The sequence below is a fragment of the Cuculus canorus genome, chromosome 19 (assembly GCF_017976375.1).
Source record: "Cuculus canorus isolate bCucCan1 chromosome 19, bCucCan1.pri, whole genome shotgun sequence".
NCBI lineage: Eukaryota > Metazoa > Chordata > Aves > Cuculiformes > Cuculidae > Cuculus > Cuculus canorus.
Window position 1 is genome coordinate 5,656,156 of NC_071419.1, and position 14,141 is coordinate 5,670,296.

At 56.2% G+C, this 14,141-nt stretch overlaps 1 protein-coding gene across 5 annotated transcripts in view; it reads right to left on the reverse strand.

Annotated features, from left to right (window-relative positions):
- The window catches only part of ASS1 (argininosuccinate synthase 1), a 29,248-nt gene extending 15,144 nt beyond the window's left edge, over positions 1 to 14,104 (reverse strand). Inside the window, exons 1-9 of one of the 5 annotated variants that reach the window (XM_054084424.1) lie at positions 14,029 to 14,104; positions 11,895 to 12,000; positions 11,065 to 11,176; positions 10,554 to 10,622; positions 10,098 to 10,286; positions 7,160 to 7,216; positions 6,599 to 6,673; positions 3,491 to 3,561; positions 3,110 to 3,140 (exon numbers count right to left, since the gene is read on the reverse strand). In XM_054084424.1, the coding sequence (XP_053940399.1) occupies positions 3,110 to 3,140; positions 3,491 to 3,561; positions 6,599 to 6,673; positions 7,160 to 7,216; positions 10,098 to 10,286; positions 10,554 to 10,622; positions 11,065 to 11,176; positions 11,895 to 12,000; positions 14,029 to 14,089 (771 nt within the window). In that variant the 5' untranslated portion in view covers positions 14,090 to 14,104. Of the gene's footprint in view, positions 1 to 3,109; positions 3,141 to 3,490; positions 3,562 to 6,598; positions 6,674 to 7,159; positions 7,217 to 10,097; positions 10,287 to 10,553; positions 10,623 to 11,064; positions 11,177 to 11,894; positions 12,001 to 12,282; positions 12,838 to 14,028 lie in introns of those variants that run through there. The other 4 variants (XM_054084425.1, XM_054084426.1, XM_054084423.1 and 1 more) reach the window with 4 other exon arrangements.
- Between the last annotated feature and the right edge of the window lie 37 nt (positions 14,105 to 14,141).

Below are 14,141 nucleotides of genomic sequence, written 5' to 3' on the forward strand. Positions count from 1 at the left end.
GGGTGAAAATAGAATTAAAAAACCCCCGCTTTCCGTCCCAGAGAGCAAATGCTTTGCAATTTCGCGTGCCCCCGCAGCACTCACGCACGACATAGCTGCGTGCGCTGGCCCCAAAGCATTTTTAGAGCAGCGTTTGCAAAACTCCTGTTTCGAAAGAGATCCCCCTCCCAATCCTCAACCGCAGCTCCGGGAGGCACAGGGGAGGGAAACTGAGGCACAGAGTGGTGGAAAGGCAGGCAGCCCCTACAGAGCAGCGCTGGGTCAAAGCTGTCCTTGGCAGAGATCGGAGGGAACATGCAAAGGAGTCTCCAGCAGAGGAGTGCCAGCAACCTAACTCCCCTGTGCAAGCAGCTCCAGTGGAGTTTCTCCAAACAGAGCCTCTCCTGCAGGTGTTTTAGAGGATGGGTAATTGGTATTTCCCCAGAAAATTTGGCTGGTGAGAGCTGGAGCTCTGGGCATCCCAGGGCCCTGCCTGCAGCCTGCTCTGTGCCCCTCTGTTTCTTCTCTTCTTTCTGAAGCACAACTTGTCTCCTGTTCACTTTTGCTTTTTCTCCCTTCTCCTCCTTCCCAGACAGGAAAAAAGGGATGAGAGAGAAATCTTACAATTTTAAGCTTTTTTTTTTCCTCAAGACAAAATTAATTTCTCTGCCAAAATTTTCATCTAAAATTTTAAAAGATGAGGAATAACCTTTTTAGCGAAAACTTCCTATTCTATTTTTGGTCCAGGAAATAGCAAAGCCCAATCCCTGCCACATCTGAGGTCAGCCTGCCTGGCTGCAAGCATCCCTGCCATCCTCCGCACTAAAGGGAGCCCCCTTGCCTCACCCCAAATCCTGGGGTGCCCATCCTGGCAGCAACCGCAGCCAAGTCCTGGGAATGCAGGCATAACTACCCCAGCGCACTCTCCGGCAAACCCACCCTCAGGTTCCCATTTTATCTCATTTTTAGCCCCTTTCCCTTGTTTTAAACAAGAGGCGCTCACACGCGCTCTTCCCCCGTGCCCCCCGCGCGCGCGCACGCACAAATTACACGGGCTGCGGATTTCAATTTTACATCGTCTGGCCTTTCCTAGCCCTGATCACACTTATTAACTAGACGAACCCGCGAGAGATGATGAAAAACTTTGAGTTCAAAAGGAAAGACGGGGAGGGGGGGGGAGGCGGGAGGGGAAAAAATACTGGAAAGTATTAAAAACTCTTTACTAAACATTGGAAGTCAAAGTCAGGTAGTTTCCAATTTTCCGAGCCAACTATGAAAACCCCTATTAAATAAAATAACTAAATAGAAATAAAAGTGACATTTGGCTTGCATTCCATCATTACCGTGCGAGTCTGTCCTCTTTTTATTCTCTCCCCTAAAAGCACAGTTCAAATGACAAATAGTTTGTTGCAGTGTATCAATGCCTCCTATTTATCCCTCCCCGCAGGGGGGCTGGTCCTGCAATGTCATCTTTAAAGGGGAGAGAGGATAAAAAAAAAAGAGGGGAAAAAAAAAAGGGAAGAGTGTGTGGAAAGGGAAAGAGGGAGGGGGGAAGAAAGAAGCAAGAAAAACGGGGCAAGAAGAGAAGAAATTGGAAGCAAATGGTCCATGAAGTAAACCATGATGCAGAGCTATCGATGCCGCAAATGGTTTATTCATCCGGCTGATATTGTTGTGCCCGGGACTGAATGAACTCTTTCAGAGTGCCATATGAAGTTAAAGCAAGTAAATTTCTATCTTTCTCCGCATTAGCTGCCTCATTGCCCTTCAATCGGGCCTCACAGAGGCAGAAAATAGCTCAACCATCTGCTTTCAAATCCCTGCGTTTGGCAGGTCCCAGGGGTTTGGGGAGGGGAGCTCACCGTGCCTGGCACCCCGCGTCCTGCTGCGGCCGCCCCAGTGCCACCACTGCCACCACTGCCCAGGCTGGGAAGGGGACAGCGGTGACACCGCGCTCCAGGAAGGCATCTCCAGGCGCTCACTGGCAGAGGGAGAGATGCCGGAGCGGAGGATGCTCAGGGATGGGGTCAATGCTCTCCATGCTCTGCTAAACTTGCCCCGTTTTCCAAACAACTGGCTTTGGGAAGGAAGCGGGCAGAGCCTTGAATGGGAGAGTCTTCCCTAAGGTGAGAGGTGCTGGGTTGGAGGGGTGGATCAGAGGGCTGCACCGGGAAGGGCGCAGGTCAGTCCCTCGTTAGCTCTGCCTAAAGGCATCAAAACTCATCTCTATGCCAACCGCTCTCCTTTGGAGGAAGAGACCCTCCAAAGGCCTGGCTTTGCAAAGCCCAACCTGCAGACACCCTTTGGAGGGCACTGAAGCAGGAGCCGGACCTCCTTTCCACCTTCTCCTTCCTCACCTCCTCGCAGGAGGCATGCGCCAGCCCAGTCACAGCGAGGTGGCTGCGGGCTGCCGAGCTCCAGTCGGCTCCTCTCCCTCTCTGCCTTCCTCCCCCTCCTCTCCACAGATTGTCTAATTAGCACTGATGGATAGTTTAAGTAGCCACCGAGCATCTCGACCCGCTGGAGCGTGAATGGCGCAGGCAGGGGCCAGCAGGCAGCTGGACCACAGGCACAATCCAGACCACAAGCGGTAGCGGGAGGCAGCCCGGGATGGATCCACACCTCCGGAGGGATGTGCCACACTCACCGGCAGCACTCAGCCACATCACACATTGTTATGGGGCTCCAGGCTGGGAGCCAGCAGACCCACGGGTGCCCTTGGGATCTCCAAGCCTCCCATGCAAGGGGAGGTTTTACCCCGTTCCCCCTTGAATAGCGGAGATGGGAAAGCAAGGAGGGCTGCGAGAGATGCGGGCATGGGCTCCGAGCTACCAGGGCCAGCCTGGACCTCCATCGCCAGCCCCACTCTCCCACCAGTGCCTCATCTGTCTAATTGCTCTTTCATTGCTGCCCCGTGACATTGTCTCTTCCAGTGTCACCCTGAAATGGTCCCTTCCCCTATTCATGCCGGCAGCAATTAAAGTGCCGGGAGAAGTGGAGGGACCAGGGTGGGCGGCAGAGCCTCCCCATCGCACACCGCCCGCCGTGAAATTTCCAATTAGGCTGCAAATACACGAGACGCCCTCGGCCCTGTGGCTGCCACGCTGGCCGGGTGGCTGTGATCGATTACCTTGGGGTTCTCCAGGATCCCAGCTTCGTAGCTGTGGAAGGCGAGGAAGGAGAGAGAAGTCATTACAGTACCTGCAACCTGCAATCCCCAAACCTAGCGGGTAGACCATCCCACTTCCACCACACCATGAGGATGGGCGTAAACGTGTGTTATGGATCTCCAGGGGCTTTTAGCAGCAACTCTACAAGGAGTGATGGGCTTGGGAAAGCCCAAAAGATGGGTGCTGCCATGTGAAATGTGGAAAACTGAGCAGAAAGGAAGGCTGGAGGTTTTGAGACTGGAGATAGGAAGGGCTGTCCAGACCATGCAGAACAGAGGGATCAGGGCAGCAAGCTCTACATCTTTACCCCACAAGAGCTCCCTGCCCACCTGGCCTCTCACCTGATGTGCATGAGGTTCTCATCCATGCTCCAGGGTGTCTGGGGTGTCACCGGCACGGGGATCCCATTTTTCTGCAGAGAGGAGAAGAGTGGGGCTGAGTGAATCCATGGAGAGACACAACCTGTGCCAGCACTGGCTCCTGCCCAAATCAACCCTGATAGTGCAAAGGCACAACCCACGGCCACCAGCAAGGCAGCACAGAGCAAGGTAGACAGCTGTGTCCCTGGGCAACATCACCTCCCACAACGAGGGCCACCTCAAAGGGAACCTCAGGGGCACAGTGCTGCTGGGAAGAGAACAGATGCCCCATCCTCACCATGAGCAGAGATGAGGCCCCAGAGCACCCCATGCACCCAAGCGATGGAGGTGTTGGCCCAGACATTGTGTGCTTTTTCTAGCTCCAGGTCCAGGCTGGTGCCTGCTGAGCTCCTCATCAAGGGTTGGTGACACAGAGACAGAAGTCCCCAAACCACATGACGCTCTCCAGCCTAAACAGGACCGATGCTTTGCCACGAGGGGACAACACACATGTCCCCACACCTTGTGCAAGCCCATGGTGATCCAGGCACACGGGTGGCAGACCTCCCCCTGAGCCCAGCACCCTGAGTGCTCCGTGCCCAGGGCCACACGGCTCCGTACCGGCTGCCTCCCCGGCACAGCGCCGAGCCCAGCTCCCTAACAAGGTCACCGGCGCGTTCAATTATCCACTGACATTTCAATGGGGGAAATTGCCTGTGAAGACGAGGTGAATACGCAGGGGAATTAGCGGGAGAGGCGACGGCTGCGAGCTAACAACCAGAGCCAGCGGGGACGTTGCCCACCCTGCCGGCGTGCTGAGCCTCGGTGTCTCTGCTGTGGGACGGCCACGAGGAGCTGATCTAGAGGCGGCAGGAGCTGCGGGTTCCCACCATGCCTCAGTGTCTCCATACAACGCATACATCGTCAGGCTGCTCTGCCATCTCAGTGTCTCCAACAGCAGGGACATCAGCCAAGGGCATGGCCAAGAATAGAGGAGCAGTGCTGAGGAGAGGCTCCTTGTTTGCCAGGAAGAGCAGAAGGAAATGCTTTGGGTTTTTAAAACATGGTCCTCAAGCCATCACTTGAGACAGGAGCAAGGTCCTGAGATACCTCCTAGTGCTGCAGAGGGACCAACTAAGCCTCATCGTGGCAGGGATAAGTGTCCCAGGTTTATGGGTCATGGTTTGCTGGTCCCACACTGCACTCCCAGTGTGGAGAACCCCATCTTGGACCCTGGAGGTAGTTGCTGGCAACTTTCACCTCCTTTCCCCAGGACCTTCCGCAGGGAGGTTTTCTTTAACCTACAGACCTCATCCATGGGGAAGAGCAGGCAGGGCGTGTTGATGCTTCATATGGGCTTCAAAACACAAGTTGGACTTGCTGGGAGGGTCAGACGGTGCCTGCTGGGTGCAAGTGCTGAAGCTCACCTGACTTCCTCAGGAAAGAGTGAGAAGATGCCTCTCCCTATCCCAGCCCTTGGACAGATGGAGCTGTGGATGCCTCCCAGCCCTCCAGAGCCACCCCGAATGCTGGGAGAGTGCAAGGACTTGGGGACAGACCTCGACCCTTCTGTGTGGTCAGACCGCACTCCATCAGCACCTGCTCTCTTATCTTCATCCCAGTGCCCTCATGGATGTTGGTTTATTTTCCCAGCCAGCCTCCTCCTCCCTCTGCCTTCTCCCCAGGCCCATCCTTGCCCCACGTTATCACTTCAAAGGGGCTCCCCTGAGTCCAGACCCACGTTCCAGCATCCTCCAAGCCCAGGCAGCCTCGGCTGGGGCAAACATGCCATGACCAAGGAGATATTTAGTCTTCAGGGCACAGCCCCCATGAGCTCCATCCCTCCCTCCCAGTTCTGCCTATGGCTATGGCTCATCCTGGAGCAGCATCCAGCAGAGCTTTGCCTTTCCCATGGAAGTGTTTCAGCCTCAGCTGGTTGCAGGGATGATGCAGTTGCCGGAGCAAGGCAGAAAATCTACAGCAAGAGCTGTGCTGTGATGGCACAGATGCCCACTTTTCCTCAGCAGCAACCAACCCCTAAACATCATCGCATCATCTCCCCACATCCAAGCACTGAAAGGACCTGGCCATGCATCTCCCTCGCCTGGGTGTGAAAAAGAAGGGGAAACATCCTTCTTTTTTTTTTTTTTAATGCTGAACGTAACCAAGGACTGAGAGGCACTACAAACCCTCAACCCCAACCTTTTCTCTTTGAACGAGGCTTCAGCCCATTTCATTTCCCTTCGTCCCCCTCCAAACAACAGCACAAAAAAAAAATACCCCAAACAAAACCCCCAAACCCAAAACACATGTTCCATTTTCCATATAATAAAACCGCGGCACTCTTAATAACTCCCTTATTTGACAATTTGTTTGGCAACATATGGAAAGCTCTCGTAAACTCGCCCCTTCATAATACAACAGCAGATGGCAAACACAATCCTCAACACGCCACTCTCGGCGGCCTTAATGGGCTCGGAGGGCTCCTCACCCCACACCGCGTCCCTCTGGCTCCACACCTCGCCTTCCCAGAGATTACCCAGGCAGCCTCGACGGCAGCTATTTAAAAACTGAAGCAATTTTCTGGTTTATGCACAGAGCTGCCTTTTCCCTTTTGATTGATTGAGCCGAGTTGTCAAGCATTTCCATGAAGTCGCTAAAAAAGAAAGGTACCCTGATGGGCACGTAAAAACCTGATGCAAAACTTCTAATATGTTCTATTGCAACTTGTACTTCAAAAAGGAAGGGACAACAAAGGCAAACATATTTGCTTTATCTGTTGCTCGAGTCAGGGAGCTGGGACCTGTTTCCTTGGAAAATGGGTTACAATTAATAGACAGGTAATTATGGGGCTTTTAGAAAGGAAGGAGAAAAAAAGATAAAGGGGAAAAAAAATAAGTCCCCAAGCAGAAGGCTCCAGTATAGTGCTGCAGGGGTGTCGTGCAGGGCTCCCCGTGGTCACTGCCACGCTGTGAGAGGGATTCTATGGCCACCCTGAGCCTCCTGCAGTCACCTCAAGCATCCTGCGGCCACCCCGAGCATCCTGCAACCACCTCGAGCATCCCACAGCCACCTCACGCTGGCTCCTACCTTGGCATAGTCCATCAGCTCACGGCGCCCAGGGAAGCGCTGGTAAAACTCGGGCAACCTCCATGGTGCGATGACCTGATGGGAAAGCAGGAGTGTGAGACAAAAAGAAGCCCCCAGCCCCATTGCAGCCCTTGGGCCCCCTTTGCTCTTCAGTATCCCCTTGGGTTCCCCCCAGCAGAGGGCTCCTGACAACCCTGGGGAGCCAGGATCCAGGAGATGTTCCCTCATCTGAAATTGAATCTCCCTGCACAAGGGTGGAGTAACCTCAGCTCCTGACCCTAACAAGGCACTGGATGCAAGGGAGAAACAGGCAGCATCGATTATCCAGCAGCTGCCTTGGTACTGTTTCCTCTGTGGCCTCATGGTGTTTGGGGTAAAATTAGGTCAATTAAGGATCATTACAGCCCCCTCAAATGCCAAAGCTTTGCTTCGTACAGCTGGCAGTTTGTTAAAGCGAGGCACGGCCGCTTGCATGGGTGTTAAAACAGAATTCCCCACCAGTTGGGGAGGGGGCACCGAGCCCAGCATTGGGGTCCCAGGGGACAATTTCAGGTGCCTTACCTTGATGTTAGGACACAGGGCGTAGCAGGTGAGCTCGAACCGAACCTGGTCGTTGCCCTGAAACATGAATGGGAGACGCTGAGGGGTCACCCCACACCGGGCAGGCTGGGAGGTGGGTGCCCCCCGCCCTGATCCCACTGATGGGGAACAGCGCCTTGTCCCTGGACCAGCTCAGCCAGGGCCACGCAGCATCCTCAGGAGAGGAACGTGGCCTGGAAGGGCTCCGGGTTTGGATCTGGGGAAAGAAACTGCAAAATCTATGGGAACTGTTTAAAAAAAAAAGAAAACCAGAAAAAGCATTAAAAGCACAGATGACAAAACAGCAGCTCCTGGCTGTGCCACAGCCCTATAGAGCTCCATCTAGGGAGCCGGGAAGCTCAAATGCCACTAGCTGGGAGGGCACACGTGTGGCAGCGCACATACATGTGACAACACACCTGTACAGTCTTTGAGATGCTGCTTGGCTATAAGAGCAGCTCCCATTGCAAAGCTGGAGACCTCAGGCACGGTGAGCAAGAGGTCACCACCACCCTGCTCCGAGATGCTCTCCCTGCACAGGGATGGGACTAAGATTGCCCCACAGGGAGCTAGAGGGGACATGGCTCGGGGTTCTCAGCTCCACCCAACACAGGACAGCGGCTTGTCCTATGCCCACTGGGAAAAGCATCCCATCCTGTGGCTTGGGAGACCCTCGGCTGAGGAGGGAGTTTGCAAATCCCTGAGAGAGTCACCAGCCAGGAGGGACATCCACCAGCCTTACCCAGGACTTCATAGGCTGAGGGTCTCTGTGCAGGAGAGAGGTCACATTTGTTCCCAGTAATGCCACTGGGATGAGATTGCTGGTAATTTCCTCTGGAAAAGCAAGGTGTGAGGCCGAGGACCCATCTATCTCCTCTGCCCAGCACAGAGGCAGTGGTGGGAGGGGATGATAGTGGGTGGCAGGACCCAGGCTGGCTCTGTCATGCAGGGTCACTCCTGCTTCTTCTCCACAGCTGGTTTGAATCCAAATCCAACTTTCCTACTGCTCCTAATAGAACTGGGCACCAAGTGAATAAATCTCCGATGCAGCTCATTCACCCAGCTCCGAGGGAGCCCGGCTGAACCCGGATCAGCCAAGAGCTGCACTGTTTCCTGGGCTGACTCTCCTTAACACTGAACAAGCAGAAATCCAGATTGGAGTATTTCCCCCATCTCAAGCATCGGAGGACACGTGGAGAAGGGAAGGGGAGAAGAAGACTACAGTGCCCAGGAGGATGCAGTAGCTCATAATTAAATAGCTCTGAACCTCCCTTTATCTTAATTGGCCCTTGTTGATGAGGTCCTGCTAATGAGGCCAGGTATTCAGGAAGGGGCAAAGATCAAACCTGGGAGTTATTAGCATTTCCAAGGGAACAGCCCTCACCAAAGCCTATTTTCCACCAGCACCAAGGGATGTAAGGACCCCCCTCCCCTCCTCTTCACCCTGGCCTGGAGGATACATTTACAACGGGGCTGGTTAATCCCTGAGGACTATTACACGCAGGCAAGTACATCCACCGAAGCACTCATTTCCCTTACAGGCCCAAAACAAGTCCATCTGCTCCGGCAGTGGGGATGCCGCAGATGGCCCACATTTAAGACGCCGCAGCCGGGGACGGGGTGCAGCCGTGTCGAGTTACCCGCAGTTGGTCCCTGCCTGCGCCCGCGGCTTAATGGCTTGGGGAGCAGGCAGAGCCAGGGGAGCAGCCGAGGGTGCCCCTGTGCCAGCGGGATTGGCTGCTGCTGGTTGTGCTCTGGAGTCAAGGGGACACCATGGCGTTGCGGGTGTATTCCCCCCTGAGTAGGATCTTCCAAGAGGTGGCTGCTGGGGATGGGCGAGATGGACAGGGAAGGGGTGCAGGGAACGCGTTGCAGCAGGAGCAAGAGTTATTTCAGCCATGAAGTCCCCCCAAGCTCCACTGCTGCCCTATCTCCTCAGTGCTGGCATGTCCCTTGGCTATCATCCATCATCTCGGCTGTCATCGTGCCCCTGGCTGCATCTAACAACCCCCTGATAGCAGAGGACCCCCAAATCCAGACCCCTGCACCCAGACCCATCCAGGTGGGCACCTCTCCTTTGCCTCTAGGCTTAAGGTGAGCACAGTCTATGCTTCAGGTCCCTGTGGGACAGAGAGGAGGAGACATCCAGCAGGTCCTGGGCACACGCACAGCACCCGAGGGTCCCACAGAGCTGGGACCAGCTGGGCTGGTGGCCTCTGGTGACAGTGTCACCTTGCCCCGGGTGTCCCTGCCCCGGGGTGAGCAGCATGAGGGCAGGAGCTGGAGGTACCAGGAGGTGGTCCATGGTCACATCCTGCAGGTCTCACGCTCCTGGTGGAGGATTCTCGCTCCCCGGGCAAGGAGCTGATCCCGAGAATCCTTACCGCGGTCTCTGGCTGCCTCTAGCGGCAAAGGGTCCTCCCTGCGGCCAGCGGCGACGGATGGGGACAGGGATGGAGATGGAGAAAGGGATGGAGATGAAGAAAGGGATGGGGATAAGGATGGGAATGGAGAAAGGAATGGGGATAGGGAAGGGGATGGAGAAAGGGATGAGGATGGAGACAGGGATGGGGTTGAGGATAGGGATAGAGACGGATGAGGACATCTACATCCCGCCCTGGACTGCTGGCTCACCCCCTGGACCCGCAGCCGGGTCCTGTCCCCTGCACCCTATGTCTGTTGCAGCTTTTCAAAAGCTGGTGCCAAACCCAGCGCGTTGGACTGTGACCCGAGCCTTCCTGGCAGGGAACCAAAATTAGGCACAGAAATCCCAGAAGCGAGAAGGAAGTGTTGAAACATTTCCCCTAAGAGCACCCATAAAATGCCCTGTGGGCGCCTCCTGGCACCCACAGCCTGGTCAAGGGAGTGACTGGGTGTGCCCCACGCACCCCACGCCACCCCTGCCTCCATCCTCTCTCACCTTGCCCGTGGCCCCGTGGGCAACGTATTGGGCTCCCTCCCTCTGGGTGATCTCCACCAGCTTGCGGGCGATGCAGGGCCGTGCCAGCGCGGTGCCCAGCAGGTATCGGTCTTCATAGAGCGCGTTGGCCTGCACTGCCGGCCAGATGAACTCCTCCACAAACTCTTTGCTGATGTCCTCGATGTAAACCTGCAGGGATGGAGAGGCCGATGATGGGAGAGAAGCTGAAGCAGGTCCTCAGGTGGGGACAACACGATGAAGGCTCCTTTTGCCTCCCTTTTCCTAGACGATGCTGAAAGGTTTTGGTGCAAAACCTCTGGAAAAGGAAGTCCTCACCCGCACTGTCCTCCTCTGCAGCGACCCCAGCCATGGGCTGACCCTAAGGCTTATTCCAGCAGTGAGGAGAGGGAGCTCAGACTCCTCTGTGCACTTGGAGGGATGGAGAAATGCTGTTACCTTCTTGGCACCCAGCGCCAGTGCTTTCTTTCGTGCTGCCTCAAAGTCTTCCTTCTGCCCAATGTTAGCCTGAAAGGAGGGCAGAAAACAAGACTGAGTTTGAAAGGAGACCACAAAACTCAACACAAGCCCAAACTGTCATGAAAAATCGCCCAAGGCACTGTAGAGCCCATGCTGGCTGGGCTCAGGGCCATCCAGGATGGGCAGGATGGGGCTCCCCCCACCGAGATGACATATCTCAGGGCCATGTCTTCTTCTGCCAAGCCCTTTGGCTCCGTCCCCATGCGCTGCTCTCGTTAGCAGAGGGTCATTTGCGGCAGGGACAGGCTGTGCCACACAGGGCTGGCAGCTCAGCAGAGCAGCGCCCAGGCTGGGTGATGATTACCCAGCAAAAGCAGAGCTGCTGCCACAGCCACGCACACCCTAAGATCGCCGTCACCCACCCAGGTCCCCATCCCCGTGGCTCAGCACCCCCTCCAGCCCCCAGGGATGGGCTCCACGCAGGGCTCACCAGGTAGGCGACAACATCATAGCCTTGCTCCTTCAGCCACACCAGGATGCAGGAGGTGTCAAGGCCCCCACTGTAGGCGAGCACCACTGTGCCCTTAGGCTGAGCCATTGTGCTGGGAAAGCAAAGAGAAAGGGGTTCACGACCACCCCAACCCCTGCCCCGAACTTCAACCTGCTCTTGCTCAGCGCCATCAGCTGTGAAACCCTCCCCAGTGCCTCTGAACTGGCCGAGAGTCAGCTGAGCGCTGAGGGCAGCCAGGGGTGAGGGCTCTCCTGGGGATGGGATACTCTGGGAAAAACAAACAGATTGTCCAGTGGATGAATAACCAGGAAGCAAAAAGTGAAGCCCATAGCAAACCAAACACTCGGAGCCAACGGCAGCTCGGGTAGGTAGAGGAGCACACGGTGGAGGTGTTGGTGCCAGGACAAGCTCTCTGGTTAAAACACGGGCTCCCAGTACTGCCCTCGTTCATGGGCAGCAAGGGCTGCTGCCATCAGGTGCTGGTGCTCCTGCAGGACCAGGGCCACGGGCAGCACACCGGGGTGGACCATGCTCAGCCTGGATCTGGTGGAACCTCCTTCTCTGCCCGGAGCGCCAGGCTGGGGGCAGTGAGCAGCAGGAACGGACTCATCGCAGCATCAGGGGGGATTAGGTGGACCAAGAGCCCTCTCGGGGCTGCAAAAAGCAGGAGAGAGCACTGGAGCAGGAGGAAAAGCCATGGCACCACCACCAAGCTGTGTCTCTCAGCCAGGGAGGGCACCCTAACCATCTACCAGCCGGTGGGTGGTAGGGGGAACCAAAGGAACCATCAAGGCTGCTTCATGCCCTACCTTTGCTCCACAAGGTTCTCGCTCTGGCAATCCTGGCACAACCCACTCCACCCTCTGCAAGCACCCTGCGATGCTGGAGGGCCAGGGATCAGACGCAGGTGCCCAGCTGTGGTGAAGATACAGCCCGATGCCGTGCTTGGGCATCACCCGGCATACGGCAGCCCTGCGCCTGCTGCGGAGGAGCTGCGGCAGCAGACGGGCACAGCCACCCACCAGCTTGGCCCCAAGCACCCACCGGCACTGCCAGGTGTGTGATCACTGCGGGGCTGAGGTGCTTAGTAGCATCTCCACAGCCCAGCCTGATTTCTAATTAATGCTTAATGGGCATTTTTTTCCTAATTACGCTGCCCTGTGTTTCCTGCCAGCTTAGAGATTCAATGCCACTCACCCTTCAGTCAGCGAGATCAAGAACTTCAGCCAATAGCAGGAGATGATGGACGCGTCAGCCCAGAGCTCAGGGGAAGGGATGGGGGCGTCCCACTGTGGGAAGGGGTTCGGGGCTGTCCCTGCAGTCCCCACACTGGGCTGTGAATCCCAGGGCCCCGAGAGGAGGCGACGCCAGCTAACCTTTGCCCAGGGAAGGCAGACAGCAGAGCCAGCAGATCCTGTCCCAAGCAACTTTCCTGCTACAGAGTCAGCACAATCCTGCTCCTTCTGCAGGCAGGGAAGGCACCGTGCCCCTTTCAGAGCGGGATGTGCTGGGGTGTGTCCCAGCATCCCCAGTTCTGCCAGTGCAGCATGGGGCCAGCATCTCTCAGGGCATAGCTTGGAGCCAGCGCCAGTGCAGGATCTGACCTGCTTCTGTTTTCTTATTGAAGAATAAAGAGGTCTGAAAGCTCCATAAGCATAATTTAGTTTCCCAAGGCTGCCAGGCTGCCTGTGCAGGCAGCACCCAGCACCCAGGCTTGTGCAACTGGCGTTTCCCTAGCGGGTGTGCCGAGCTGGGTCCCTGCCCAGGGAGGCTGTGCTGTTCCCTTCCTCACCAGAGCATTTACAGGAAGGCAGCTGAATTTCCCGAAAGGGCTCAGACCATGCATGACCCTGCCCCTGCAGCTCCTCGCTAGGCAAATTCCATTCTTTACCCCCAAAATCGATCCCTACTGCAGCCGTCAGCGTTGCTGTGGTGGCTGCCAGCCTGACTAAGCACCTCTGAGACCCGGCACGCTCGCTTCACAAGTGACCTAGCAACAGGTTGGAGGAAATACCTCCAGCTTTTGCCTGTTGAGACACGCCGCGCTGCCCAGGCGATGCTGGGGGTACCCCGGGCACCTTGCCCTGTGGACACATCCTGTATCCCAGGAGCAGTGTGGGGGCACCAGCATTTCCAGCTCCAGAAACAGGGCTGGTGCCGAGCCTGCCTGCTCAGGAAGGGAGAGCCCCAAAGTTTTGGCGTTAGGTGGTAATAAATCAAAGCAAACAAAGCTCAGCAAAGCGGAACGTTGGGACTTTCTCAGCCCTGATTACTATTCTGTAGCGATTTCCGCCTGAGTTAGGGCACACCAGGGCGATTCTGGCTGCTCTGCTCAGGGCAAACACTGTGCTTTTGTTTTTAAAACCAAGAGAAAAAGAAAAGAGGATGGGAATAAAAAGCTTGAAACTTTGGTACAGGGAAAAGTGGCCTTTGACAGTGGGGCTGGAAGAGCAGCCGCTGCTCCGGTGAGTGCTGTGCGCGGGTTGGGATGGGGCAGGCAGCTCTCCGGGGGTTCCTGGGACAGAGTCAGGCAGGGATGTGCTCACTGGTGCTGGGTTTTCCCCCAGTATCGCTCCTCCACTTTGTAGGGATCCCATTCTGCCCTCTAGAATCCCCAGAGCTGAGCAGGAAGGGTACGAGGTGGTGTCGGTTGGGGTTCCAGCTCCCCACCCTGGGGGTGGCCAAGTCCAGAGTCCTCATCAGGGAAACAGAACTCGCTTGCAATCCCCCTCTTTCTAAAACTGAGCTAGGAGTGCCTTAACTGAAGCCCATACCTCCCAGGGCTGGGAAGGGACTGGACCCCCCGCTCTGCTTCTGCAGGAACCAGCGACCCTTCTCCAGCACCCAGGGGGGAGTGGGGAGGAAACAACCAGGGACAGGGGGTCATGTTCCCCAAGGAAAACAGCCCCTTTTGCCATCCTCACACATCATATCTGCACTCACCCTTTCCTTGGCTGCCCTCGACGCTCTGGTCTGGTGCCTGGAGCATCCTCCTCCTCCTCATCCCTTATACCCTGGTGTGGGCAGGCGTGGCTGTCACAGGGCTGTCCCCTGCG